This window comes from Oryctolagus cuniculus, chromosome 7 (genome assembly GCF_964237555.1).
Source record: "Oryctolagus cuniculus chromosome 7, mOryCun1.1, whole genome shotgun sequence".
Lineage (NCBI taxonomy): Eukaryota > Metazoa > Chordata > Mammalia > Lagomorpha > Leporidae > Oryctolagus > Oryctolagus cuniculus.
The window spans coordinates 67,339,164-67,365,610 of NC_091438.1; the positions used below are offsets into that span (position 1 = coordinate 67,339,164).

Sequence of the window (26,447 nt, forward strand, 5' to 3'; positions counted from 1 at the left end):
AAGGAAACATCATTTTTAGGAGTAGTTCATTACAAATGAGTTGATTTTAAAAAGTAAAGAATATATTCAAGTCAAAGAAGTTTCCGTTTTATTTGCCTTAATAAGAAGTGTACAAATTTCAATATCTGCTGCTCTCAGCAAGACATTTTACACATTAGTGTATTACAGCATGCATTGATCTAAACAGGGAAAGTGTGCATTCGGAAGCCTCTGCTTAGTCTCCAGTGACTCATAGTCAACAGTTAAGGAACAAGAATTTCAATTCTAACTGCTCTATTACTTGATTAAAAATGAAACAAGCCAGTCACAGTCATGATCAAATGAGGTCTAGTCATAGTCATGATCAAATGGGGTCTAAGTGTATTAAAATCTGGACAAAAAGGAGCAGGCATTCAGTTTAGCAGTTAAAACAACTGCATCCCTTATTGGAGTTCCTTGATTCTATTCTTGGCTCCAGCTCCTGACTGTAGCTTCCCACCCATGCAAAGCCTGGGAGACAACGGTGATAGCTTACATAAGTAGTTAGGTTCCTTCCATTCATGGGGAGGACGTGGATGGTATTACTGTTTCCAGATTCAGCCTTGATTCCTGGCTTCAGCCCTGGACCTTGTTAATTCATGAAAATTGATAAGAAAAATCCTCATTTTACTATCCCATGTTCATAAAAAGAATTTTTATTTAGTGTTGAAGCAACTCTGTGGAATTATAAGTTAAAAATGCATTTCACACAAAATAGACTTTAATTGCTGTTTTATAATATAAGAATGATAATAATTTGTTATTTCATATTTAAAGTTAAAAACTAAAATATGTTTTATTAATTCATGCTTTCAATGCTACCAGGACTTCAGATGTCATTGTAAGTTTATTTTTCAATACCTGAATAAAGGCTGTAAGGCATCTTGAAAAAATATATATTTCTTAATTATTAGCTATTGTGTCAGAATCCCTCTATTCTGAAAGAACTAGTGTGTGGCTGCAAATGTTACTTAATATATTCATTCTTTTTTTTTTATTATTGTAGGGTTCCACTGGATTTCCTGGGTTCCCAGGTGCCAATGGAGAGAAAGGTGCACGGGTATGATTTATCAGTATTTGGTTCATGTAAATGCCCTTGGATGCGTACCCATCTCTCAGCACCAGAGTCATGATTTATTGTGATATACTGCATATTGAAACTGAACTGTCTTTTGCAGGGAGTAGCTGGCAAACCAGGTCCTCGGGGTCAACGTGGCCCAACGGTAGGTATCTTAATTCAAAAGAATGCTGTTTATTTTTTCATTTTGGATCTCATTTTAAAATTGTTTTAAAGTAACAATTCTGCGCCTTTGGATTTGCTTGGCATAGATTAGCTTTATCATTTTCTCTCATTTGCAGGGTCCTCGAGGCTCAAGAGGTGCAAGAGGTCCCACTGGGAAACCGGGGCCAAAGGTATGCCTGGTGCTACCTCCCGGGCTTGGCTGGAAGTTCCTGCTACACAGAGGGCGTGTGCTGTGAAAGGCTATCCAAACTGATTTCTCTTTCCTCTCACTTTTTCCAGGGCACTTCTGGTGGTGATGGGCCTCCTGGCCCTCCAGGTGAAAGAGTACGTATCATATTGACACACAAAATACATTGAAAATTAAGATTGAAGTGTTTACATTTCTGGAAAAGATTTACGTGCCTGAAAATACAAGACACAATCATCTACAACATCTAGTGTGACCTACAGATTCTGATTTAATTGACTCAACCCTTGCCAGTAAAAATGTTTAATTGGTTATATGCAACTGGTTCTGTTACAAAAATGAGAGAAATGATGTGTCTAATTGGCTTAAGATATTACTTTTAAGTACAAGCCAAATTAAATTTCTTTATTTTACATATGCTTAAAATACGCATGCCTCCCTATCCATTCTGTTTGCTTTCAATGTTGATACTGCATTTGTCCATAGAGCTGGTGGCAGTGTCTTGCTGATCAAAATCAAGCTACCTGTAGCCATTAAGGCACAATCAATATACATCCAATTTAGGAGAAAACAGCTCTTCCAGTAAACAGAAAATCTACTTAGTAAGTTGATTTCCAATTGCTATAAAGCCAAATACAGATGAGTAAGCATCCTTTTTTTGGCAAAATATAGCATTTTTATAGCCAGAATTTTTGAAGGCTATTCTCTTGTAGATATTTATAAATATTAAAATACTTATTATATTCAAAGAAAATATGATTATTTTTAATATATTATATTTCCATAATTTATTAATCATAATATATTCATATTTTATTACTAAAATTATAGTAGGTATTTTATAAAAAGGAAAACAATCTATGATATATAACTTAAAAAGGGAAAACAGTATTTTTTGAGCAAAGAACAATGAATAAAACTGAAGATTCTATGTGTGACAGAAATGTGAGTAGATAAGACTCAAGAATTAACATTTAATTAGAGTTACTTTCAGCCATTAACTCATACTTAATTAAATTAAGCTTTCCACTAAATGTTTCTCACTCAGTTAAATGCATCCCGATTAACTCCATTCACTCTGTATATTTTGAATTCATAAATAATATACACATTTGAAATATTTTGTTGTCAATTAATTTTAATAAGAAGATGAGTTAAATTATTTAAAATAGTTGGATCACTACATAGAGGAGAACCATGTGACAAATTATAGCACAACCAAGAGTTTTATCACTAAAGCACCAAGTATTCTATCCCTATGTATTTTGTTTACACATTCTAAAATTTCATGATGAACAGTATTTCTTTATAAGTGAATATATTTTGACTAAACAACATTTTAACTTGGAATACAATTGTGTGATCCACCAGCATGATTATTTGTAAATGTTAAAACACTTTGAGAAAAAGACAAGTATATTTTGAGGACCAATTTAAAGAGCATTGTTTGACTTCATTTTGTTTCTTTTTCTAGTAATCTAGAAAGGTCTAATATCAATAAACTTTTGTTTTCAATTTCTGCCTTGAGAGAACACTTGTCTTTCCTGGGTTCTGAGTGGTAGATAAAACATGTCTTCCCTAATATGCCCTTTTTTTCTGCCAAGAATTATTAAATACTAGGAACCATTTTAGTTTATGTGTCAAGCATATGGTTGAAGGATTATGGAAACATTGCCACAAAATACTTTGTTTGACATGCATCTCTTGGAATGTTCAGGGAGAGAGGTTTATAGTATCATTGGATTAAAAATCTGTTCTACCCTTTTCAGTGGACTATTCTTTTTTATTTTGAAGGATTATTTATCTACTTATTTATGAAGAAAGCAGAGTGACAGAAAAGAGAGAGAGAGAGAGGAAGAGACACAGAGAGAGATTTTCCGTCTACTGTTTCACTCCCCAGATGGCCTCCATAGCCATATCTGGGTTAGGCCTAAGCCAGGAGCTGGAACTCCATCCTGACCCCTAATGTGGGTGGCAAGGGCCCGGGCACATGGACATCTTTTGGTTTCTTCCCAGGCACAGTAGCAGGAAGTTGAATTAGAATGGAGTTGCCGGGTTTTGGAGAGACACCCTGATATGGAATGCCAGTGGTGTTGCAAGTGATGGCTAACTTGTTGTGCCAGAGACCAGCTCCAGCCAGTGCAGGGAACCCAAGGTGTGAGAGGTGTCGGCGCTCGAAGAAATGAGAGACACTCACAGCAAGGCTGATGGCATGGCTCTGGCTTTTGAGCACCAGACTTTATTTTTATATTATAAGCCACATAATGATTTTTTCTTCATACAATGAAAAGCCTGTTGTCCATTTTTTCTAATTATAATTTTTTTGATTTTCAAGGGCGTACTCAGAGCATTGGTTACAATCACAGACAGGTGCAAGATAACAGGCTGCCCACACAAGCCAAGGCCTTGAGTGCTGCTGAACTATGCAGAAATTGGCTACATAGGCTAGAATAGTACCTTCCTAATCTAATCTTTACTAGAAGCCCAAAGTTCAAAGCAGACCCTTTTTAAAATGTATCCCCTCTTTGCAATTTTTCTGTAATACTTTAATTTCTTTATTGCACTTATTTAAAGGTTTACTTAGGTCTATTCTACAGTTTTGACATCCTAACCATTGTAGTATTTGTAGCATATAGTGAATTAAAGCTTTATTAACATCTATCTTTATTCTAGTGGGAAGTATATACCAGAGAGCCTGTTGCCTTTTAATTCTTTTCTACGAACAGCTCAACCTTGCATAAGGCATTAACCTTTTCTTCTACACTAACATTCTGCTTGAATAAAATTCTGCAAGGCAATGGACATTTTGGAGGTTATGAGACTAAGTGCTCTTCCCTAAAATTAGGAATACAGCAATCATTAGCAGGACCACCAGGAAGCTCCAGCTTGTAGTTCCCATCAAACCTAAAACCACCAAGAGGACCGCAGCCGTCCTTCTCATGCCTTGCTGAGACAGACCTTCTGCTGTGACCTTGTCAGCCAGCTGAAGTTGCCTTGGCCTCATCATTGTTGCACCACAATACTGGTGCCAAGGAGCAAGTGTTTGTTAGCACGATCTGCAAATTAAATGTGATCTTGTGCTTTGGAAGCATTATTAAGTAAAATAATAATAACTTGAATGCAAGCATTGCCGTATCACTAGAGTCAATTTGATAACTGAGAAGGCTACTAAATGGCTTAATGGGCAGGTGCCGTGTACAGCATGGATACACTGGACAAATGGATAATTCACATATTGGATGAGATGGAGAAGGTTGCTGTGAGAGTTCATCATGCTACTCAGAGCTACTCACAACTTAAAATTTATGAATTACTTGTTTTTGTAAATTTCCATTTAATCTATTCAGACTGTGATTGATCATGGATCACTGAAATTACAGAAAATGAAGCTGCTGATAACTAAGGACCACTGTATTTTGAATAAATACACAGAGAATATGTGAACACTCTTCTCTGGAATTTTATGAAGCAAGAATCACTTTTTCCTCTTTATTTCTTTGAAAAAATGATTTTTTAAAGATTCTTAAGGAAATTAAAACTTTTTTGACATGTAGCAGAATTTTAGAAAATAGGGAAATGATTTTGTAAAAATTATGAAAATAAAGTTTGCCACAAAAGCTTAAGAAATACTAGTTTTTAAAAGTTGCACTTAAAATAATTTTTACTTGTAATTTCCTTAGAATTTTGTCATAAATGTTTAAGATTCATTGCCAGATAGTTTAATGGTTATATATTTGTAAATTTCTAAAAGTTGCCCAGGGCTTTTTGCAATTTCATGTTACATCCATATTTTTTTAAGTACATGGATAAGTTTGAAGTTTCTTTCTTACTTTAAGATAAGATGTTGTTAATAGAAAAAACTGATGTCTTAACTAGCATTGTCTTAAGACTGTTAATGAAATTTTTATTGGGAAGGCTAAACTGATAATCAAGAGTAAGTTTCATAATAGATCAGTTTCAGTGAACTTTATTTTTGATTAAGGAAAAGATAAATCATACCCTAATTGAATTACTTGAGAGATTTTATTGGTGTTAAAGTCCATTTTATTTATCTCACCTGTAGAAATACAATTATTATGTTTGTGGCATATAATTATTACCTTTTACCAGTTATTTTTCTGAAACAAACACAATCACAATGCTTTATGTATTTTAAAGATTTGAAAATTTAATAGTTAAATAATTTGATCAGTGAAATATCAAAGAATGATATTATAAATGAATATTTAATCTGAACATTAATAAAATAATTACACAATAAAATTCTTTTCATCTTATCCAGTTTATTAATAAAATGATATATTCATAAAACAAATATATTTTAGAGTCTGGTTAAAGGTATCTTACTTTTTTAATATACTCACGTATTTTCACTTTTAGTTTGTGTATCTTGAGTCAGAATATTTATAGAGCCAATATTAAAAACGATTTTTCTTTTGAAAGCCATGATATAGAATTGAAATACGTTCCTTCAATAAATGATTCTAAAACCTATTAAAAATAAAAAAGCGGTTAACTTCTGAATACAAACATATTCTGTTCACTTTTTTTTTACTGAATGTGTTCTTGAGGTAAGAACAATTATGCAATGTGCAAGTTTGAGTGGCGGCTAGTATGAAGAACATCACTTTCCCTTTTAGATTACCACCGATTATCATGCTGCATTGCCATAGTTCAGTCACTATGTTGAAAAAGCTGCAAGCTATCTTGTGTTCTATATGTAGATGTAAAACCGTCAAGTATAAAGTTGTTTCTTTTAAAGCACGTTGTTAAACTTTTCCCATCACTTTTCATTTTTAGGGCCCTCAAGGACCTCAGGGTCCTGTTGGGTTTCCAGGACCAAAAGGCCCTCCAGTAAGTTTCCAGTTTCACTTTCTTAATTTTCAACGGTTTTCAGGTTTTTGAAATTCATTGTTTATATTTAAATAATTTTTAGATGAGAATATGATGAAATGCCTATAAAATAAAATCACAGTTAATAATATCAGAGCATACAAATATTTTCAATTTATGAATTTAAGATTTTTCTGAGTATAATTTAAATATCTCCTGATAAGTATTCTTTCAGAGTACATCAAAGAGTTGAATACATGAATATTATTCTCTCAACTACTACTGATACAATCACTGATTGCATTAAAATTTTTATCAAATCTTGTGGATTTGGTGTATTAAAATGGGCCTTTCTGTCTTTCTTTCTTCAAATATCACTTTCCAAACCCTCTACAGAATTCAATAAGGTTACATTAAGATTCATTTATTTTTCTTATTTTCATGTCTATAATGTATTCTTCTAAGAAAATATAATGATAATATTCATGGAATCATATCTATGTTATCAAATTTGTACAGAACTCTTATGAATGTCTTTGTTAAATTCCTTCAGGAAATTAGAGATACTTTATTTTCACCCTTAAATTTATGAGATATAAGGATACTTAGTTGTTTTCTTCCCTCCTCTTCCCTACTCTCCCTTGCCGTCCTTTCCTTTCCCTTCCCACTTACTCATTTTCTTTATGAGCACTAGAATCAATTTACTCAGCTGTTGGGCATGGGTAGTAGTTCTCAGGATGTAGTCTCTGGTTCTGCAACATCAGCCAGACTTCAGATATTGTTAGAAATGCAATTTCACTGATGAGAACTCTGGAAGGTGGTGCAGTCTGTGTTTTTATAAACCCTCAAGATGGTTCTAATGCCTATTACAGTTTCTCAGTCATTGTTCTAGACTAGACAATACCACCAAGACTTTAATGTACATACAAATCATGTTGGTGAACTAATTTTGAAAAGCCAACTTATATCACAAAAGTTGAAGCAATATCTTACTCTTTCAATCATTTTTGGATACTTTTCAGAATATTATTTTAACATGGAATGGTTTTGTGTTATTACTGTGAACATAATATTGTAAGAATTTCCTTAAGTATTTTGAAGTTATGTGTATTAAACATTATTTGGAAGCATAAAATCCAATGATGTACATAACCTCAAGGTTCTGATATGTTTATATTGGTATATGTTGCTCAGAATTGTTTCTCCTGTGTAATATAATTTGTTGTTGAAGGAAATTGACTTATTTTTTTCTGACATTTTCATTCCATTCTCTCATGTATCTTTCAACGAGTTTGAGCCATTGATCATGCATACATTTTGCATGTAAGAAGTATTAAAGTATAATATATGCCCACAGTTGAGAAGCATGCAGTCTAATTGGTTCAGCCTCAATGTATTGGGAAAAATGTATTGAAATGTACACTCACATATTACTATGTACTCATTTCTTAAGTGTTTTTTAATTTCATTTACACTCTGTTAATTTTATGCTGGTATTGCATTTTGGGGAGTATATAGTCATCTCTTTTAAGAAAAATTTTAGTTTCAGGTGATTAAGATTTACAGCATGACTATTATGAGAACCATTCTACTTACAGAAGAGGGAAAGTCAAAACTTGGGACCAAAGAAAACTGAAAAAAAAAAAAAATCCTTAAATAATTGTTTGCCTTTTCACAGATTGTTTTTCTATTTATGCATTGCTTCATTTAGATTAATTTCCTTGTTCTTCACCAACTAGATAAAAAGAACCACCTATTTTAAGCATTAAAATAATTTTTTAAATGTCATGAAATTATTTAGTAATAACTCTATTGTTTTATTGGAAATTGGTGTGTGACTATTGCAATAATCTAGGATTAATTTTTTAAAATTAAAAATATATTCTTAAATCAAGAAGAACAGTGATGATATTATTCCTCTCTGTAGACCATTAAGCCTACTCCTCCTACAGAACTTCTAATCTACCAGTGAGTAGGATATTGCATTCATCTCAGGATGGCATTAATAAAATGGATCACTATTTTAAAGAATGCTATTTTTTGGTCAATGAGTATATGGTCTATATCAACAAAAATAGTGGCATAGCTAATTTTTATATTCACATATTATTGGAAAATACATGTACATCTTGTACCAATGGCAAAATACATTATTTAGGGGCATTTTAGTGGGAAAAAAAGACTCATTCATTTCTTCAGCTGTTGTTTTCCATGTTTTTAGTAAAATTTTTATTAGTGCTTAAATCAACAGTACATATTTATTCCAATAGGATGTGATTCAGAAACTTCTTGAAAAAAAAATAGACTAAAATAAGTTTATTTTGGTGTAATAATATTTCTTTTGAAATCATATATAATTTTTTATAATACATATTTCCATTAATTTTAAAAGACCTTGTGTGGATGTGTTTATGCACCGCACACATCTACAGATAAATATAGATATAAATATGTACATATAAATATATAGTGAAAAAGCATAGAAATTATTTTTGTTTACTGTTTTGAAAAACTTGTTCTAAATGAAATCTACTAGCAAAAAACTACTTGAATTTTGCTTCTAAATTGAGTAGTCAACTACATCTTGTGTTATTATACTCTTAGTGACTAGTACATAGATACATAATACATACAAGAAGAAATATTAAATGACATCTAAGAATGTTTTGGTTGTTTCGGGGAGTGTGGCACTAGAATTGCTGAAATGTCCTGAATAACACCAGCACATCTTGCTCAAGCCAGTATCTTGTGTAATATCACAATTATACTTTAAAAAATGCATGAAAAACAAAGTTACAGAGAAAGAGGGAGAGACACAGAGAAAGAGAGAGATTGAGATATTTCAGCTGTTCATTCGCTCCCCAAATGGCTGCAGTGCCAGCAGAGGGCCAGGCCGTAGCCAGAAGCTTCATCTGAGTCTCCTGAGGAGGTACAAGGGCCCAAAGACTTGGGTCATCTTCCAATGCTTTTCCCCAGCACAGTAATGGGGAGCTGAATTGGAAGTGGTATAGCTGGAACGCAAACTGATGCCCACATGAGATGCTGGCATTGCTATGTATGCCTCAATGCTGGCCCCTCATCATGACACTTTTAAATTAGGGTTAATACAAATGGCAACCTGAGTGTCGGTACAAATGAGATCAGTGAGAAAAGCTTGTTTGGGGCACTGCCAAGAGCTTTTCTTCTGCAAAATGCCAGCCAGTCCAGCAAAACTTTCAATTAGATGGAAGAAAGCTGTGTGTGAGAATGATCTTACTTTGAAACAAAGCCTTTTGTTCATACTGGCACTATATTAGCATACATAAAAATATATGCCTGAAAATAAATTATTTAAATAATTAGCATGTAGTGAGAAAGAGATCTGTTACCATTAAAAACGTCATTATAAAAATAATTTTTCCTCATTTATCCAGAAGGTTGAGAATATTATGTTAATATTGAATATTAACTGTGTTTTGAAATCTGAACTTCATACTTAATGGTTTCTTAGTAGAATGAATAATATATAAGGCAATCTAAAGACAGAATATAGTCCTACAAAGTATTTAAAATACCAGAACCTCACAGAGTTGTTTAAGTACTTATTAAATTGCTTCATATATTTCTTCAAACATGACAAAGACAGGAAACTTTAGAGAGAGTGATAGCATAGCAGTTTTGATCTCTAACATGTAATAGTCGTTGTACTTCCACAAGGATATTTAACAAAATCTACTGGGAAAAAAATCGATCCTGATGACATCTAGAACGAGCTTAGCAAACATTCTTTAGCTTGAAACAGTTTGAAGGTAAAATACCATCGTTTCTAGAGATTTTTTTGTTTTTCTTGCATTCTTGTGAGTTATTAGCTCAAATTACCACTAGAGGACACTGTCTGTCGCTGCTAGTCAAGTTTTGATGCACAGAGAATTGGATTAGGAAAAACTCACCAAAAAGAGGAAAATATTCATCCATTAAGCACTGAAGAGCTAATATTTTTTGAAAATAATAAAGATATGTCTATATAAATCTGTTTTAAACAAAAGTAGATATATGTGAAATAAATTCATTAAATGTAAAATGTTCAGAGTACTGTAATTTTTACTTGGTTTTACTTATAACTATAAAATTATATTAAGGATACAGATACACATGTCACCATCTCTAAAATGAACAGAATACCAAAGTACTACAGCTAATGAAAATATAAGAAAACTGCCCAATCTATTACATTTAGATTATGAAGTTACTCAAGAAATATTTATGGCATATGGTGTTTACTGTTTGTGATTTCAGGGACCACCTGGGAAAGATGGCCTGCCGGGACACCCTGGGCAACGTGGAGAAACAGTAAGTGACCTCATTATTCTGATTCATACTTTCCATTCTAGCACCACATCAGTTCACAGAAAGCTACTTAATATTATCAGTACTTCAACTTGCAAGGTTAAGACAATCAAAGAATGAATTGCATTAAACACTTATTAAAATATAAGTAAATGCACTTTTTTATATTTTTACCTAATTAAATATACATGAAGAAGTAGGATATTGATTGATATGATTATTTTTGTTGTTGATAGCAGCATCTTAGGGATGGGCTGCTGAAGAAGAGATCTTTCATTTTTGGACATTTCTACAAGATTCTCCCATCATCCCCTTTATTGATGTCTGTTTTAAGATGTATCCTACTCAAACCCATCAGCTTTCCACTCTTTAAAAAGAAATACATTAAAATAAACTATTCACACACTATAATATTATTCTGACAAGAATTAAGTGAGGAAAGATTTGCCAATGTTGGACCCATAAGACTAAATTGGATCAAATGCCTCCTCTCATGTTGAATAAGAAAATCTAAATCAAAAAAATTTAATTTTATTTAAAAGCTGGATAGAACATTAAACAAACTGACTCAGCAACTTACGTGTATAATAGTTTGAACAGATGAAAAACTGGCAGTTGCACTGTGTCTTAAGGACACTGGTGATTTTGCTTGATTGTTTTGCTACGATTAGATAACCATGCATCTGATAATCCTGGTGAGTTATTCTCATCAGAAAACAAATTGACATGTTTGCTTGGAACCAATTCTTTGTTCTCACCATTAATTAATTTTATCTAGATTTCTTATGGAAACTACATTTCCTTTGACTATGTGGTTCAAAATTATTTTAGGGCATTGTGCCATGATGAAGACATATTTGGAGTTGAAATAGATAATAGTAAATCTAAAATATTGTTACTTCTCTACTATGGGAGAAAGAATCTGTAGGCAGAAAACACAATTCCTGTCCCACAAGCCAAGTGACAATTCTTAAAATAACAACTTCTAAATTTTTGCCAGATTGGGAACTTCAAAGTCTTGAATGTCAAAAGCAGAGTAAAGAATGGGTTAGTGACACTAAGGAATAAAATTAGTTGGCTATCCTCTTGGGAATGGCATCTACTAGAGGAGTGAAAATGTACTCTTAAGAAAAAAAAATCCATACTCAAATTTTCAAACATATATACTCATTGCAATCTTGCAGCCAGTCATTTTTTAAAAAAATATTTATTTATTTATTTATTTGAAAGGCAGACAGAGATCTTCTATCCATTGCTATTCTTCCTAAATGCCTCCTGTGAGAGATATAGGCCAAGCTGAAGCAAGGAATCTGGAATTCAGTCTTGGTCTCCATTAAGGGTGGCAGAGACTCAACTCCTTAAACCATCATCTGCTGTCTCCTAGAGTTTGCAGTAGCAGGAAGCTAGAATTGGAAGCAGAGGTGGAACTTGAACCCATATTCTCCAGTATGGCTGCAAGTGTTCCAAGTGGCATCTTAACCAGTGTGCCAAACACCTACCCCAAACCAATCATTTTTAATGACGTTGCATAAACTCCTGGAAATAATTGCAGAATCCTTCCAAAAGTCTTTTGAGGAAGGGATACAAAGAGAGTTGCTGTTACAGAATCTCTTTTCAGTTTAATCAAGAGCTTTTGCTTCTATCTAAAAGGACCATATAATATATAGAAAATATAGTTTTTCTAGAATGGTTATTTCAATCTAGAAGTTATTCATAAAAACAAGAATTGCATCTGGAAAATTATATTACTAATTTCACAACCAGATTTGAGAGAATAATTAATCACCATACAGCCAGGAAGGAACTTTCTCACCTTCTTCTGCAACTTGGAATGAAAGATCAACTTAAACGCGAGGGAGGATCTAACATGGCCTTGTGTCTGTGTTCATCGTAAAGAAGACACTATAGAATACAAAAAAAATTCACAGAATGAAACAGATATCTGATTTGATTGTTGCTTTCAGCTCATGTTTATGCCACCTTGGAACTGTGATCTTTCTAATTTTTGCTTGCTGGATATTATATTTAGTGTTGCATTGATCTTGTGATTATAGAGTGGATTCAAATATTTATTTGCAAAAATTTAAAAAAAGCAAAAAAGGAAGGAAGGAGGGGTTTGAGGGAGGGAAGGAGGAAGGGAGTGAAATATGATTATCTTCTTAGAAACTGTACCTATGAATTACATGAAGTCTGTTCTCTTTATATTAATAAAAATTTTAAAAAGAAGACAATCTTTTGTTGGATTTAGGATTTGTCACCAGTCAGAATTTCTTGAGTTAAACACTCATTCTGTGTCTTACACTTTGAAGTTTTTTTAAGATCACCAGGAAAAATTAGAAATAGCTTCTATTATATTGAAATAATCCAAATTTGTCCCAGAAACACAGTGCCAAATCCAATATTAATCCTAAAATTAGCTTAGCCCTTAGAGATTGTTAGGAGTTATACTTTTTTAAGTATAAAGTCTTACAATAGATTTTTTTAACTACCCATGAGTGTATTCATTTAATTTCTTTTTTCAGACTTTGAAAGCCATAATTTAGCTTGTTTTTTTTTTCTAAAATAAAAGGCAAGCATAGACTTAATATAAAACTATTGAACAAGCACCTTTCATTCTGAAGAAAAGTTTTCCTGTGTGCAGTTTATTTGTAAGATCCCTAGAGTCAAATTTACTTGATACTTTCAAACACTCTGAAAGCTTTGAATGAGCAGACATATGGGCAATGCTGTCTCCAGCTCCTCCCAAATCCATCACTCATGCAAACAGGCTAGCAGCCAAGCTTTTCTCTTTCCCTTAGGATGCACAAGTGGAAGTCTTGATATAAAATTCCACAAATTTTCCTCAGGAAGTATCATTTTTTAAAAAATTAATTTTAATAACCATCATGAGCATCGTCTTTGTATTCTTGTGCTCACATCTGTGAAGACACGAAACTTTATAGGTTTTCAATTTTTAAGTTAAAATTTCATTTTCATCTTCATATTAAATTTGGAAATCAAAAAATGAGAGACAGAGGGAACAGGTCACACAAATATGTAGAATGTAACTATTCAGAAAAAGGTGAAAAGATGAATATGGCTAGAATTTAGCACACATTTTCAAAGCAAAAGATATGGTTAGAATGGCAGACAGGGTATAGCTTTTATAGAAGTTTGTGACCAACTCTTCATGATTTATGTTTCAAGTTGGCTAGATTTGCTTGTGGGAGCTGGTGATTTTGGCTAATATAGACATAGAAGTGAACCTCATTTGAAAAACTGCAGTGATCAAGGGCAGTAGTGATATCCCAGCTTGAATAAAACAGGATTACTGAGACAATAGAGAAGACTTGTATTTGAAAGAATTAGTCAGGTACACCCTGATTTTGAGGACAGAGGAAGGTATTGGATCTGAAGACACTCCATTAACACAAGAAAATAAAAGAAGAAAATCAAAGTAAATGATGCATTTGATGAGATTCATTTTGAGAACTTTGAAGAGAGCACTGAATACAACTAGAAATGGTCAGTAGGCATTTTGTTTTTATAGTTTAGCATAGATCAGATGTTTGGAAAGAGTTTAGGTGGAGAAGTTCATCAGCATAGAGATAATAATTGTGGTCATTAAGGTGTTACCTAAACCAGAGGTTACTTGCATAAGGACGTTTTGATGGACAATGGGCAACTATATGACAGCGATGCCCTAAGATTATATTATTTCCTGATGTTCTGGTGTCCTAATGTGCATAAGTTCATTCTGTGACAGACATTTGTGACATTCAAAGCACAGAGCTGAACAAAAATATATCTTTCTGAACATGTCTGAGTTTTTAAGGAGTACATCTCATGTACATACAAACACACATACACATAATGCACACACATACCCGTATGGGCATTTTCTTGTTTATACCTGCATGTATATGTGCACATTTAAATCTGAAATGAAATTTGCAAACCAACCAACCAACCAGTTGCTAAAAAAACTAAAATCAAGATTAAGTAAACTGCTATTTTGTTTATAAAATGCTAAATAAATTCTATTATATTCTTCCCAGAATTGATTAATTTTGCTGTTGATTTTAGTTTAACCAGAACCCTGATAGTTTTAAGAATTAATAGATTTTTTTAGAATAAGACAAGTCTTTGATTTCTTAGTAACATGGATTATAATAATTGCAAATATAGATTAGTTTCCCTTTACCTACTTACGTAATTTTGTTATGTTTACATAGTTACTAGAAGATTTCAAATGTAAAATATAACTTCTGTCCTTTCTAACCATGTTATTTTCAATCTGGTTAAAAGTTTTAGTGAATAAAACTTTTGCAAACATTATTTGCTTTAATTCAGTTATTTGAAACATTTTCTTCCAGTATTTTCTACCTACTTCTCCAACTGTTAAGTGTAACTCACCTGAGAAATAAGTTTGCCTATCATAATACAGAATGAATAATCCACAAACCTAGAGAAATATATATATCAGAATATATGCCCCAAAGCTTTCTTAGGTAAATTCTGACACATCAATTGGATTATATTTTAATGACTGAATTATTTACAAGATGCACTTGTAGCTAAGTTCTTTTCGGTTTTAATAAAGAATGCTGGGAAAAAAAAATGAGGACTAGTCATGTAAAGCAAGCTTTTTTAAAATATAATTTTATATCTTGCTTCATTTTATCATACTGTTTGAATGCAGTAAGGATAAATGAATTAGTATCACAGACTATAGATGTATCTCTGTAGAGAGAATCAGTGGACTGTTTCATCCATAAACCTTGCTATGTTTTTGACCTGGTGGAGCACAGCTAGGAACAGCTTTTCTTTAGCTTCATCCTACTGTCTTATTTTTTAAAGCATGTATTGAAAGTAATCATTGTACTATCATGTGGAATAGTGAAGATGGAAAATTTTGAACTTTAATGACCACTGGATTATAATAACTAATAAAAAGCATTTGAAAATAAATATTTTAGGCAAAAATATGATTTTCTTTTAATGTGACTTATTTGATAACTCATGGAATTTTGATTTATGCTTCATGCTCTGTATAGCTTTAACAGAATATACTTTGCTTTTTCTAGGGATTTCAAGGCAAGACTGGCCCTCCTGGTCCAGGAGGTGTTGTTGGACCACAGGTGCGTTTCTTTATTTTCCTAGCAAGATTTATTTTTCTGTTTATATCTTTACTTTCCTAAGTTGCATAAAATTGGCTCTTTTTATTATGATTCAAGGTGATGTATTTTTTTCAGATTGCATTTAAGTACATTCACTTTCATATATTAAGCTATTACTTAACTAATTTTCAGTTGCCTCTATGAATAAAACATAGGAGTAATATAAATAATGAACATAAATCAGAAAATTCATGATGAATTTTACATTAAGACTGACCATGATACCATATCCTTAAAAATTATTAAATAGGTCGACCATATTCTTTTCTTCAGAACCGAAAGAAAATTATGAAATGATCTTGGTTTTGAATGAAAATTAGATCTAGATGAATTACGTAGAAATATAATGTAAAGCTCTGAATCCCAGAACTCAGTACTATTTTAATATTTGCAACAAATTATGTTTTTACCCTTTTTGTCTTAACAGCAGGGATTTTTCAGCATAGAAAAATATGTATTTTAGTTTATTTTCTTTGAAGATGTGTAGAATCATGGCAAAGATAGGTGTCTCTTTGATAGGTAGCAGAAATTGCAATTGGTATAATATCTAGAAATTATAGTACTAAATAGCTGTGGAGAATAATTCATGATAATGGAAGATAATAATTTATTCTCTAGCAAAGCACATTGAATTAGAAGAACACATTTAGTTTACTCAACTTGAATTTTACCCCTGCTAATAACAAATTGTAGCAAAAGATCAAGAGTAGTTGAATAAGTGTTATAATTATTTAATTGCTTTAAATAGTGTTTCCTAGCCTATAATTAGTTTCCAACCCTTTATAACTCTCTCACTCTCTTCCCCCACCACACACACACGCATACACAAACCCAGAGAAACAAAACATCTTCTTTTTAGTAATCCACTTGGAAGAAGCAAAAACAAATTCTTGGATTGGTTGATCATTTTACTTTGGAGGTTAATCCTGAACCAAAGGAACTGTAACTGTTTGTTCCTGTATAAAGAAACACAGCAAGTATGTAAAACATGCTTATTTTTTGTGCCAAAGACCTTTCAATTGCTAATCAATTTCAATTAAAATTATATATGTAGGTATGTATTCCCTTATTTTTGGAAAGCTTCTCCCCAAAGTATTTTTCTTTTTCTATTGAAACAATTTCATAATTGTTATCTGTGAAAAAATTTATCAGAGATTTGGTTCCTATAATACTTACAATCCATGATCAGAAGAAATGGAATTAGAATCCAACTAGAATGTAAATATTATGGGGCTTAACTGATTATTTCAGGTCTTCACATCTTTGAAAATGTCTTTGCCCAACACATACATCTAAAGCTCTGAAACCTGTGTGCTTTTTGTTCTTCTATCTCTTTTTATTTATTTATTTTTTAAGAGGCAGAGTGGACAGTGAGAGAGACAGAGAGAAAGGTCTTCCTTTTGCCGTTGGTTCACCCTCCAATGGCCGCCTCGGCCGGCGCGCTGCGGCCGGTGCACCGCGCTGATCCAAAGGCAGGAGCCAGGTGCTTCTCCTGGTCTCCCATGGGGTGCAGGGCCCAAGCACTTGGGCCATCCTCCACTGTACTCCCTGGCCACAGCAGAGAGCTGCCCTGGAAGAGGGGCAACTGGGACAGAATCCGGCACCCCGACCCGGACTAGAACCCAGTGTGCCGGCGCCACAAGGCGGAGGATTAGCCTGTTCAGCCGCTGCGCTGGCCTTGTTCTTTTATCTTAAAGCTAGACAGTTGCATGTGTTTATTAAGTATACACCATACTTGAGATCTTTTATTGATTCTTTTAAGAAATAACTTCAACTGCCTATTTTAAATGTAACCATATTCTTATGTTAGGAAAGAGGAAAATAGTTTAATAGGAATAGTATTGGTTTCAATATTTGATATTAACCCTCTTCTTTATACAGTTCTGTGAATCTCATTTTTGTGTCAGTGGTTACAGCTACTCAATTATGATCAATTTTATACTTTTGATGTTTTGATACTTCAGAAAAATATCCTTTGGGGTGAATTCTTGCACATTACTAAGAAGTTGAATACTTTCAGCAATTACATAATTAGAATTATATAAGCCTATAAATAAACACCAGGATTTTAGGCAGATCTGTTCTTTCACAAAGGAAACACTATGTTACATCTTCAGAAAAGTAGCAGAGATTGATATTCTATAAGCAACTTGATATCTTCTTTAAACAACCTTAGCACCTGGAATTTTTCCCTTTATATATAATTAACTTAAATCCTTCCTTTTGCTTTATTCTAAGTGGAGATAAAGAGTAAATGGTCACAGTTCCCTATTTATATTTGAGAGCTTATTATGCTCTAGCACCACAAAACAGCACCACTCAGGGGATCTGTAAGTGACCTGAAATTATTCACTTTGGCACTTGCTGCAATTGAAGGCAGCTGGCTATTTGTTAAAACTTCTGGCAGGGAGGAACTACTGGCCCAAACTTGCTATGTTCAGAATCTCCCTGCCACATTCTGTAGATTTTGTCAAATGAATATAAATTAATCATGTAGCAGTCTCCAATTGGTGGAAGTTCCAGGGAGAATCACTTTGGTGGTTGTTTGGGTTATGAAGACTTAGGCTTATTATTACGCAGTCATTCTTAGCACAGCTACCCATGCGGCCCAATGATTCTGTTATTAAACTGACTTGACATCCTATATAAAAAGAATGAAAGGATGAAGCTGTAGTTAAACTGTTTTTAACAATCTTTGTCTGGCCCTACTCTGAAGAAACTCTAATATTAAACAAATATATATATATTTTTTGCTTTATGTAGTTTTTTTGACAGTCAAATGTTCTAATCATGATTAAATGGAATCTTTTCAGTCTCCTGCGAGAGATGCTACTCTCAGGGCTTCATAAGAAATGTCTCATAGGATATCATAGAAATTAGTGGAAATGATAAGCTCTTGTGAAAGGGAAAATATTTATTTTGAGTTTCATTGTATTTTCGAAAAATTAAAAGAAAAATCTGATGTGGCTTTTCTGATCTAATCTAGGGACCAACTGGTGAGACTGGTCCAATAGGTGAACGTGGGCATCCCGGCCCTCCAGGCCCTCCTGGAGAGCAAGGTCTTCCTGGTGCAGCAGGAAAAGAAGGTGCAAAGGTACTACATACTCAAGGATTTTTCTTGGCCCCAGACAGCTACTTACTTCTCTTTGTGCTTCTCATCAGTTTTCCATAGATTCTCTATGGAATTACAGTATTAAGTGAATGTCAAAAATGTATGTCAGAAAATATTCAATGGGAGATTATTGTACTTGAAGTCTTTAATGAACAAAAAAATAAAACCAGTTAGTCCCCATTGACCATCAAACCATAAATTTAAAAATATTCTTAAATGTCAGTAGTGATTAGCTCATTTGAATAGATATGACATACCACATAGTATTTGCATCAATAAATGGCTTCAAGTTTTATTTATGGTAGGTTAGAGATAATCATAATTTTGTTTGCAAAAGCATGTGTAGTATTGACTCTCTCTTGATGGCTGTATATTTTATTTTTTAGGGTGACCCAGGCCCTCAAGGTGTATCAGGGAAAGATGGGCCAGCAGGACTACGAGGTTTCCCAGGTGAAAGAGGTCTTCCAGGAGCTCAGGTATAATCAACATTCAGATAATGCACATGAATTAAATTACAAATTAAAACCATTGTTCTGACAGCATAACCAAAGATGATTAAGGAGATATATGTAAATATACACATTTGATTAAAATATATATATGTGTTTTAGTCTAAATAATTCCTGACACCTTCACTTTGTGTCAGTCATTCATCTTCTCCAATTTATATTAAATTTACATGGATTCACTTTCTTTGTTTTTTCCCTTTTCCCAGGGTGCACCTGGACTGAAAGGAGGAGAAGGTCCCCAGGGCCCGCCAGGTCCAGTTGTAAGTATATTATAATAAATAACTATGCTAACTATGGTTGCAAATTACAGCTGCTCTTTCATTAGTCTCATGCTGTGATCCCACAGTGTGTGGAAGAGAAAATAAACATATGTCAATCAAATCAGTCAATGCCTGGTTTATACTAATTGCATGCTCTAATGAGTACAGAAACAGAAGGATTTGACTGATTGAAAATTTTTGCTTCTGCTGCTGTTGGAGGTAAAAAGAACAATCTTACCTCTTATGGGTCCCAATGAAATAAATCATAAGGCTGTGCCTGAATCCTTCTTACTTCATCTTTTCTCTCACTTTAAAATTATCATAAAATGAAATGCCATTTCTTATATATTATGTTCTATTCATCATTTTTTATACAACTGCCTTAATTTGTCTAACTCTAGATACTAGATCATACTTGAGTCTTGTCAAAAATACTTTTAAAAATCCTGTAATCATGGATGATAAATCTCTATCTTACATATTCTCCAAATTGCCTTCTTTAGTCAATGTAACATTATAAAATAATTGGCAAATAAAAAGTAAACAACAGATTTTTGCCTCCAATTTTCTTTTCTGGAGATGTATATCAACCCTTCAGGATGCAATTAAGTACAGCCTTTGGTTTTTGTACAAACTTCCATCTGTGCTCTGAAAGGAGGCTATAGTAGCCAAACTTTCATATTTTCTCATTCTTCATTTTCGTTCTCTCTCACCTGAACTTGCTGTAAATTCCTTTTTAACTTTTTTTCCACAAAATTAAGATATCATATTAATTCTGCCTCCAATATTTTTCTATAATTTGTCATCCTTTTAGCATTTCTACCATCAATACCTTTTTATTCTGAATTTTCCATTCTCTCTCTAATAGTGTCCTTGACTTCAGTTTCTTCCCTCTTCAGTCAGTTTTTTATAGTGGTTATAAAATTTTAATTTAAGGCATTTTTTTTAACTTACAACTTTTTTTTTAAAGATTTATTTATTTACTTGAATGTCAGAGTTACACAGAGAAAGGAGAGGCAGAGAGAAAGAGAGAGAGAGAGAGAGAGAGAGAGAGAGAGAGAGAGAGGTCTTCCATCTACTGGTTCACTCCTCAATTGGCCTCAATGGCCAGAGCTGTGCTTATCTGAAGTTAGGAGCCAGGAGCATCCTCAAGGTCTCCCACATGAGTGATGGGTCCAAGCACTTGGGACATCTTCTACAGCTTTTCCAGGCCATAGCAGAGAGCTAGATTGGAAGTGGAACAACCGGGATTTGAACTAGCTAGCACCCACTGCGGGCAGTGGTCTTACCAGCTACACCACAGCGCTGGCCCCAAGGCATCTCTTTAACTGTGTCAATACTCTGCTCATATATATCTCATGACTCCACACTATTTTCAGAAACGAAATTGCCTATCACCCTCAAAAAGTCCTTTTCATGATTTGGTCCAATCCGTATCATCTATATCATTTGCCTGAATTCCTCTCATTAATTCTACCTAATTTAATGCATTAGATTTTTTTTTCTTCTTCTTCCAATCACCATGACCTTTCTACTTTGAGAGTACTTCTAGAAAATCTATTTTTAGAAGAGATGTTATTTATTTATTTGAGAGTTAGAATTACAGACAGAGAGAGGGAGAGACAGAAGGTCTTCCATCCATAGGTTCACTCCCCAAACCACCAGAGCTGGGCTGATCAGAAGCCAGGATCCAGGAGCTTCTTCCTAGTCTCCCATATGAGTGCAGGAGCCTAAGCATTTGGGCTATCTTACTGCTTTCCCAGGCCATAAGCAGAAAGATGGATAGGAAGAAGGGCAGCCAGGACATGAACTGGTACCCTTTTGGGATGTGGGTGCCACAGGCAGAGGTTTAGTCTACTACCCCACAGAGCTGGCCCCAAATCTATTTCTCTTTAATGGCAACAATTCTACTCATCCAATACAGATAAAGTTTGAATGTTCAATCTTTATGAAGTCATCATTGTATAGTTTGCCTCAATTTAATTTATTAGTGAAATTTCTCCCTTTTCAGTGCTCTTTGTTATGACTTATATTTTAGAAATTACACTGGAGTATAATTAATTGTCTATCTCATTAGGTGTGAGTTCTCTGTATTATATTTAGTGTTGATCACAATACAGTGTCTACATAAGGTCATCATCATATATATACTATTTGAATAATCATAAAGCCTGACACTGGAGTAAAGTTTGTGTAACAAAACTAGTACAGAAATCACAGAAAGTGTAGTATTTTGTAGACGGATTAATACAATACTTAGATCTATGTATTACTCAAATATCATACCACAATGACCAAGCTAATTACAGATGTCTGGTGAAAAAAGTTTTTAAAGAAAAATAAGATATTTCAGTAACTATATTTACCTTTCATGCAATTTATAAAATTATGTAGAACATTTGAAAACAATCTTCCTAAGTTAGTGTTAGCAACATCAGCAAGCAAAAATGTCAGGCTAAAATGACTATTAGCAAATAGACCCTTCAAAAATTCCAATATTAGGCAGTTAATTTAGCTATAACCTCAAATTCTAATGGAATTTTATTTTATGTTTTTTTTACATCTATGGTCATTGTGGAATCTCAATCATAATTTCAATGATTAAATTGTCTTATATTAATTTTCAGAGCCCAAATAAACAAGTTATACCAGTGGTTTGAAACAGTGGAAAAGAATGTATATATAGGACACAAAACATGTCCAAGAGATGTAATTTGCAAGATACTTATTAACAATTGTCCATTTTCACATAGAATAATATATTAACTGTAATACAGATCTAACATTTATTTACTTTACTTCAGCAACCATTTGACAATTACTACTTGCCTTGCTAAGTATAATCAGGCACCACACAAGGTATCTTTTGGCTTAAAATTGTACAAATAATTTTGAAAAGACACACATCAATGGCTAAAAAGCGATACAAGTTGATTGGCAAATAAACTCCTGACAACATACAAATAATGAATGTTAATTCTGAAGTTTTATGGAAAAGAAGGTAAATCAGAGGAAGGGTAACACACTAGGTGTCTTTTGAACTTGGCTTCACACATTACAGAAATTTATGAAAATCATAAAGAGCAAGAAAATATTAAGAATGAGATGTAGTGTGTTTGGTCTGAACAAAAGTTAAGCTTGGAGAGAAACACTAAAATTTCTGAATTTTTTATATGATAATCCCTAAATTAATTTAAAAAATTTTTATTTATTTTCATTTTTCACTTGAAATACAGGGAGATAGAGACAGACAGATATCTTACAGCTGCTGGTTCACATGCCACATATCTGCAATGTCTGGGGCAAGGCCAGGCAGAAGCCAGGATCTTTGAACTCAATGTGGGTCTTCCACAAGGGTGGCAGTGACCCAAGTAATCGAACTATCATCTGCTGCTTGCCAGTGTACACATTGGTAGGAAGGTAGACTGAAAGTGGAGGAGATGGGACTGAAACCAAGCACTCTGCTATGGGATTTGGGCATACAAAACAGTGACTTAACACCTATACCAAATACCTGCCTCAAATTCTTGAATTCTTTGTAGGAGCCATTTTACTAAGTATTTATATAGTATAGTGTTAGAGCAGAAATATAACAAGTATGTGATTAATGAAACTCCAAAATGGAAAGATGGAGCTATATCAAGATTTGAAGTCTTGCAAACAAGTGAAGTAAAACATATTAGCACTTTAGGAAAACAAATTTGTCATTAGAGTGCAGTTTGTAAGGCAGATAAGAGACTAGATTGATATAAAAGTGCAGTGAGTAATGTCAGACTGTTAGAGGGACAATGACAGAAACCATGTGGACTTGAAGGAGAGTGCAGTGTAACAAACACTAGCAGGGCAGGAGGTTTGGATTTATTCCTAAGAACTGGAAATGGATAGTGAGGAAAGAAGAGAACTGAAGGATGACCTCCAGCTTATGCCCTTGAGGAAAGACGGTTTAATGATGACTTCTGTGTCTAGGACAGTTTCACCTGGGCAGGAACAACAGAAGCAACAACAAACAAATAAAGCCGTTCATTCAGTTGAAGTGTTTACAATTTGCTCATAGAAATCCTCAACAGACACTCACTGGGAATTTATTTGTAGTTAATACCTATTATGATAATAATTCTCATACAAAATAAGCAGATAAGTATAAATTAAATTTATTCTTCAGTATTATTAAAGCAAGATCCATAAAATGGAAAGATACCATCCATACGTATTAGTTCCCAACATGATTGCTATAATTGCTGTAAAATACAGAGTAGGGAATCATGATGATGATTTGAAGTCCATTACAATTGCTAAACAAGCCTATTTATTCCATTTGAAGAAATTATGTGTGTGAAAGTTGATCTGGAAGAAGCTGTTTTTCTCCAATTAACAAAGATTAAAACAAAAACACTGCTGGTTTTTTGATGTAAGCTGTAACTTATCCAGAAAATTTGTCCATGCTAATTCTTATTTTTATATTTCAAGACTTACTGTGGGACTACTTTGCAATGCATGTCAAAAAGGCTGTTTGTATCACACTGCTGAGACACCTGTATGTATGAGTTTACTGAACTCCACTAGGTGTGATATCACTGGCTTTTCTTCAAAGAAGCTGTGATATATGAAGTCATATCCATCCAAAGAGCCTTTTTGAGTACATGAAAGATTGCTTTATGCAAGGTCTTCTGGAATACCTTCAAAAGAGATAGCTTACTAATCAAACCTTTCAAAATATTTGTAATTTTTTTAACCTGCTTTTTTACAGTATAATTGTGTGTGTGATGTCTTCAGCAGTTACTGTTTTCTTTTCCTTTTAATTGTTATACATTATAAAAATTAGAATCCCATTTTTATTTTGGCTTACAGAAATCATGGAATCAAATTTGAGGCTTCATAGTAGAGATTACTTTATGACTGATTATATATTTTTTGAACTCACTTTTAAAAAGTACATATGTATATACTTTAAGATTATGTATTATATTTTATTCCCATTCATTTGTAAATGCTAGATAAGACCCACTAAATTGATCTCTTGGCCCACCAACAGGTTGGCATGTGCAGTTGGGAAATACCTTTATTCTAGAGTATACATTTTTTAGATAACTAATATCATTGACTCCTTTATACTGATAAACAGTTGCTTGCTTACCTGTTTTTCTTGCTTATCTATTTCTCACTTATATTGTATGTACACCCTATAATCTGTAAATATTTCTCAGTTGGAAAACTAAAAATAAGTATATATCTAAATATATCAGAAAATATGTTAAACTGAACTACAGATTCATAAAATAAACTGCTGCTGCAAGGAGCTATGGTTTACTGAGAAAGATAGTTAAACTAGCACTGTAAATAGTACGTGATGTACGAAAAGATAGGCCAGAGAACACAAAGGTGAGAACAGTGATTTTTGCCTAAAGGAATTATATTTGAGTTGAAGCAAAAAATAAAAATCAGCTTTACCCATGAAAAGTAAGTTTCTATAGGCTAAATTTCATCTTAATTTCTCAGCACTAATTTGGTCCTGTTATTAAAGAACTGACATTTCAAGATTCTAGATCTCCAATCTGCTACAAGGAGTGAATGTATATATACAGAAACATTTTATGGTGTTCCCGTTTGAGACACAAAATTATATTCATGCCAACAGGGTGCTGTGACTTTGGGCTTTTAAAGTCTGGTAAAAACAAAGTGTTCACTGGATGCATGATATTATATCCAAGCCCTCATAATATAGGAGGATGGCCCAAGTGCTTGGGCCCTGCACCCCATGGGAGACCAGGATAAGTACCTGGCTCCTGCCTTCGGATCAGTGCGGTGCGCCGGCTGCAGCGCGCCGGCCGCGGCGGCCATTGGAGGGTGAACCAACGGTAAAGGAAGACCTTTCTCTCTGTCTCTCTCTCTCTCACTGTCCACTCTGCCTGTCAAAAAAAAAAAAAAAAAAAAAAAAGCACAATTAAAGCTTCAGCAGTTCTTCTGGGCTCTAGGGGTTTTATCACTAAGTAGGTGACTTGATGTGTGCACACACAGAAAGCAGCAAGGGATTAAACAGCAAGACAGAAAGGCAGTACAGCATTTCATGCATGTTGAACTTCAACATGAAAATATTTTATATTATATTAACACACCATACATGGAACTATACATCAAATTCTCAGCTTTTGCTTTCTGCCTACATTTTTATAAAAAATAATTGAAAAAAGTTTTTGCTAATAATCTCTCTTCCATATTTTCTTCTGATTATATACTATCTCTATGCCAACAGTTGTTTTTCTAAAGATAAAATTAAAATATTATAAGATACTAATATGTCATTATAAGACTTCCTTTTTTTTTTTGTCCTGGGAGTGGTTTAAGTTAGTTTGAAGAAAGTGAGAGGGCCACACAGATAGCTACTAAAGAGTAATTTTCAGTGTCTCACAATTGTGCAATATAATAGTCTTATAACTCTTCTGTTTTATATAAAGATTTTATTTATTTATTTGAGAGGCAGAGTTACAGAGAGAGAAAGAGAGAAAGAAAAAGAGAGAAAGGTCTTCTATTCGCTGATTCACTCCCTAAGTGGCTGCAACGGCCAGTATAACTCTTCTTTTGGACTCTGTTTTCTTCTTTGTGTGTTATTATTTCTTCTTTATGTTCTTTGCTTAATAGTTTAGATGCCCTTCTTTTCATGATTCCTATGCCTTTTAATTTTCCAAGTGCTAGTCTTAAGAACTTTCTTTTAACTGACTTTTTTTTTTTGACAGAGTTAGAGAGAGAGAGAGAGAGACAGAGGGGTCTTCCTTCTGTTGGTTCACCCCTCAAATGGCCACTAT

General features: G+C 33.5%; 1 protein-coding gene across 2 annotated transcripts in view; it reads left to right on the forward strand.

Moving 5' to 3' along the window:
- COL11A1 (collagen type XI alpha 1 chain) overlaps positions 1–26,447 on the forward strand; it is a 209,003-nt gene that overhangs the window by 108,465 nt on the left and 74,091 nt on the right. For both annotated transcript variants that reach the window (XM_017346045.3, XM_008264806.4), the window contains exons 32-41: positions 1,025–1,078; positions 1,197–1,241; positions 1,378–1,431; positions 1,541–1,585; positions 6,249–6,302; positions 10,557–10,610; positions 15,674–15,727; positions 18,753–18,860; positions 19,265–19,354; positions 19,594–19,647. In XM_017346045.3, coding sequence (XP_017201534.1) covers positions 1,025–1,078; positions 1,197–1,241; positions 1,378–1,431; positions 1,541–1,585; positions 6,249–6,302; positions 10,557–10,610; positions 15,674–15,727; positions 18,753–18,860; positions 19,265–19,354; positions 19,594–19,647 — 612 coding nt within the window. The remainder of the gene's footprint in view (positions 1–1,024; positions 1,079–1,196; positions 1,242–1,377; positions 1,432–1,540; positions 1,586–6,248; positions 6,303–10,556; positions 10,611–15,673; positions 15,728–18,752; positions 18,861–19,264; positions 19,355–19,593; positions 19,648–26,447) is intronic.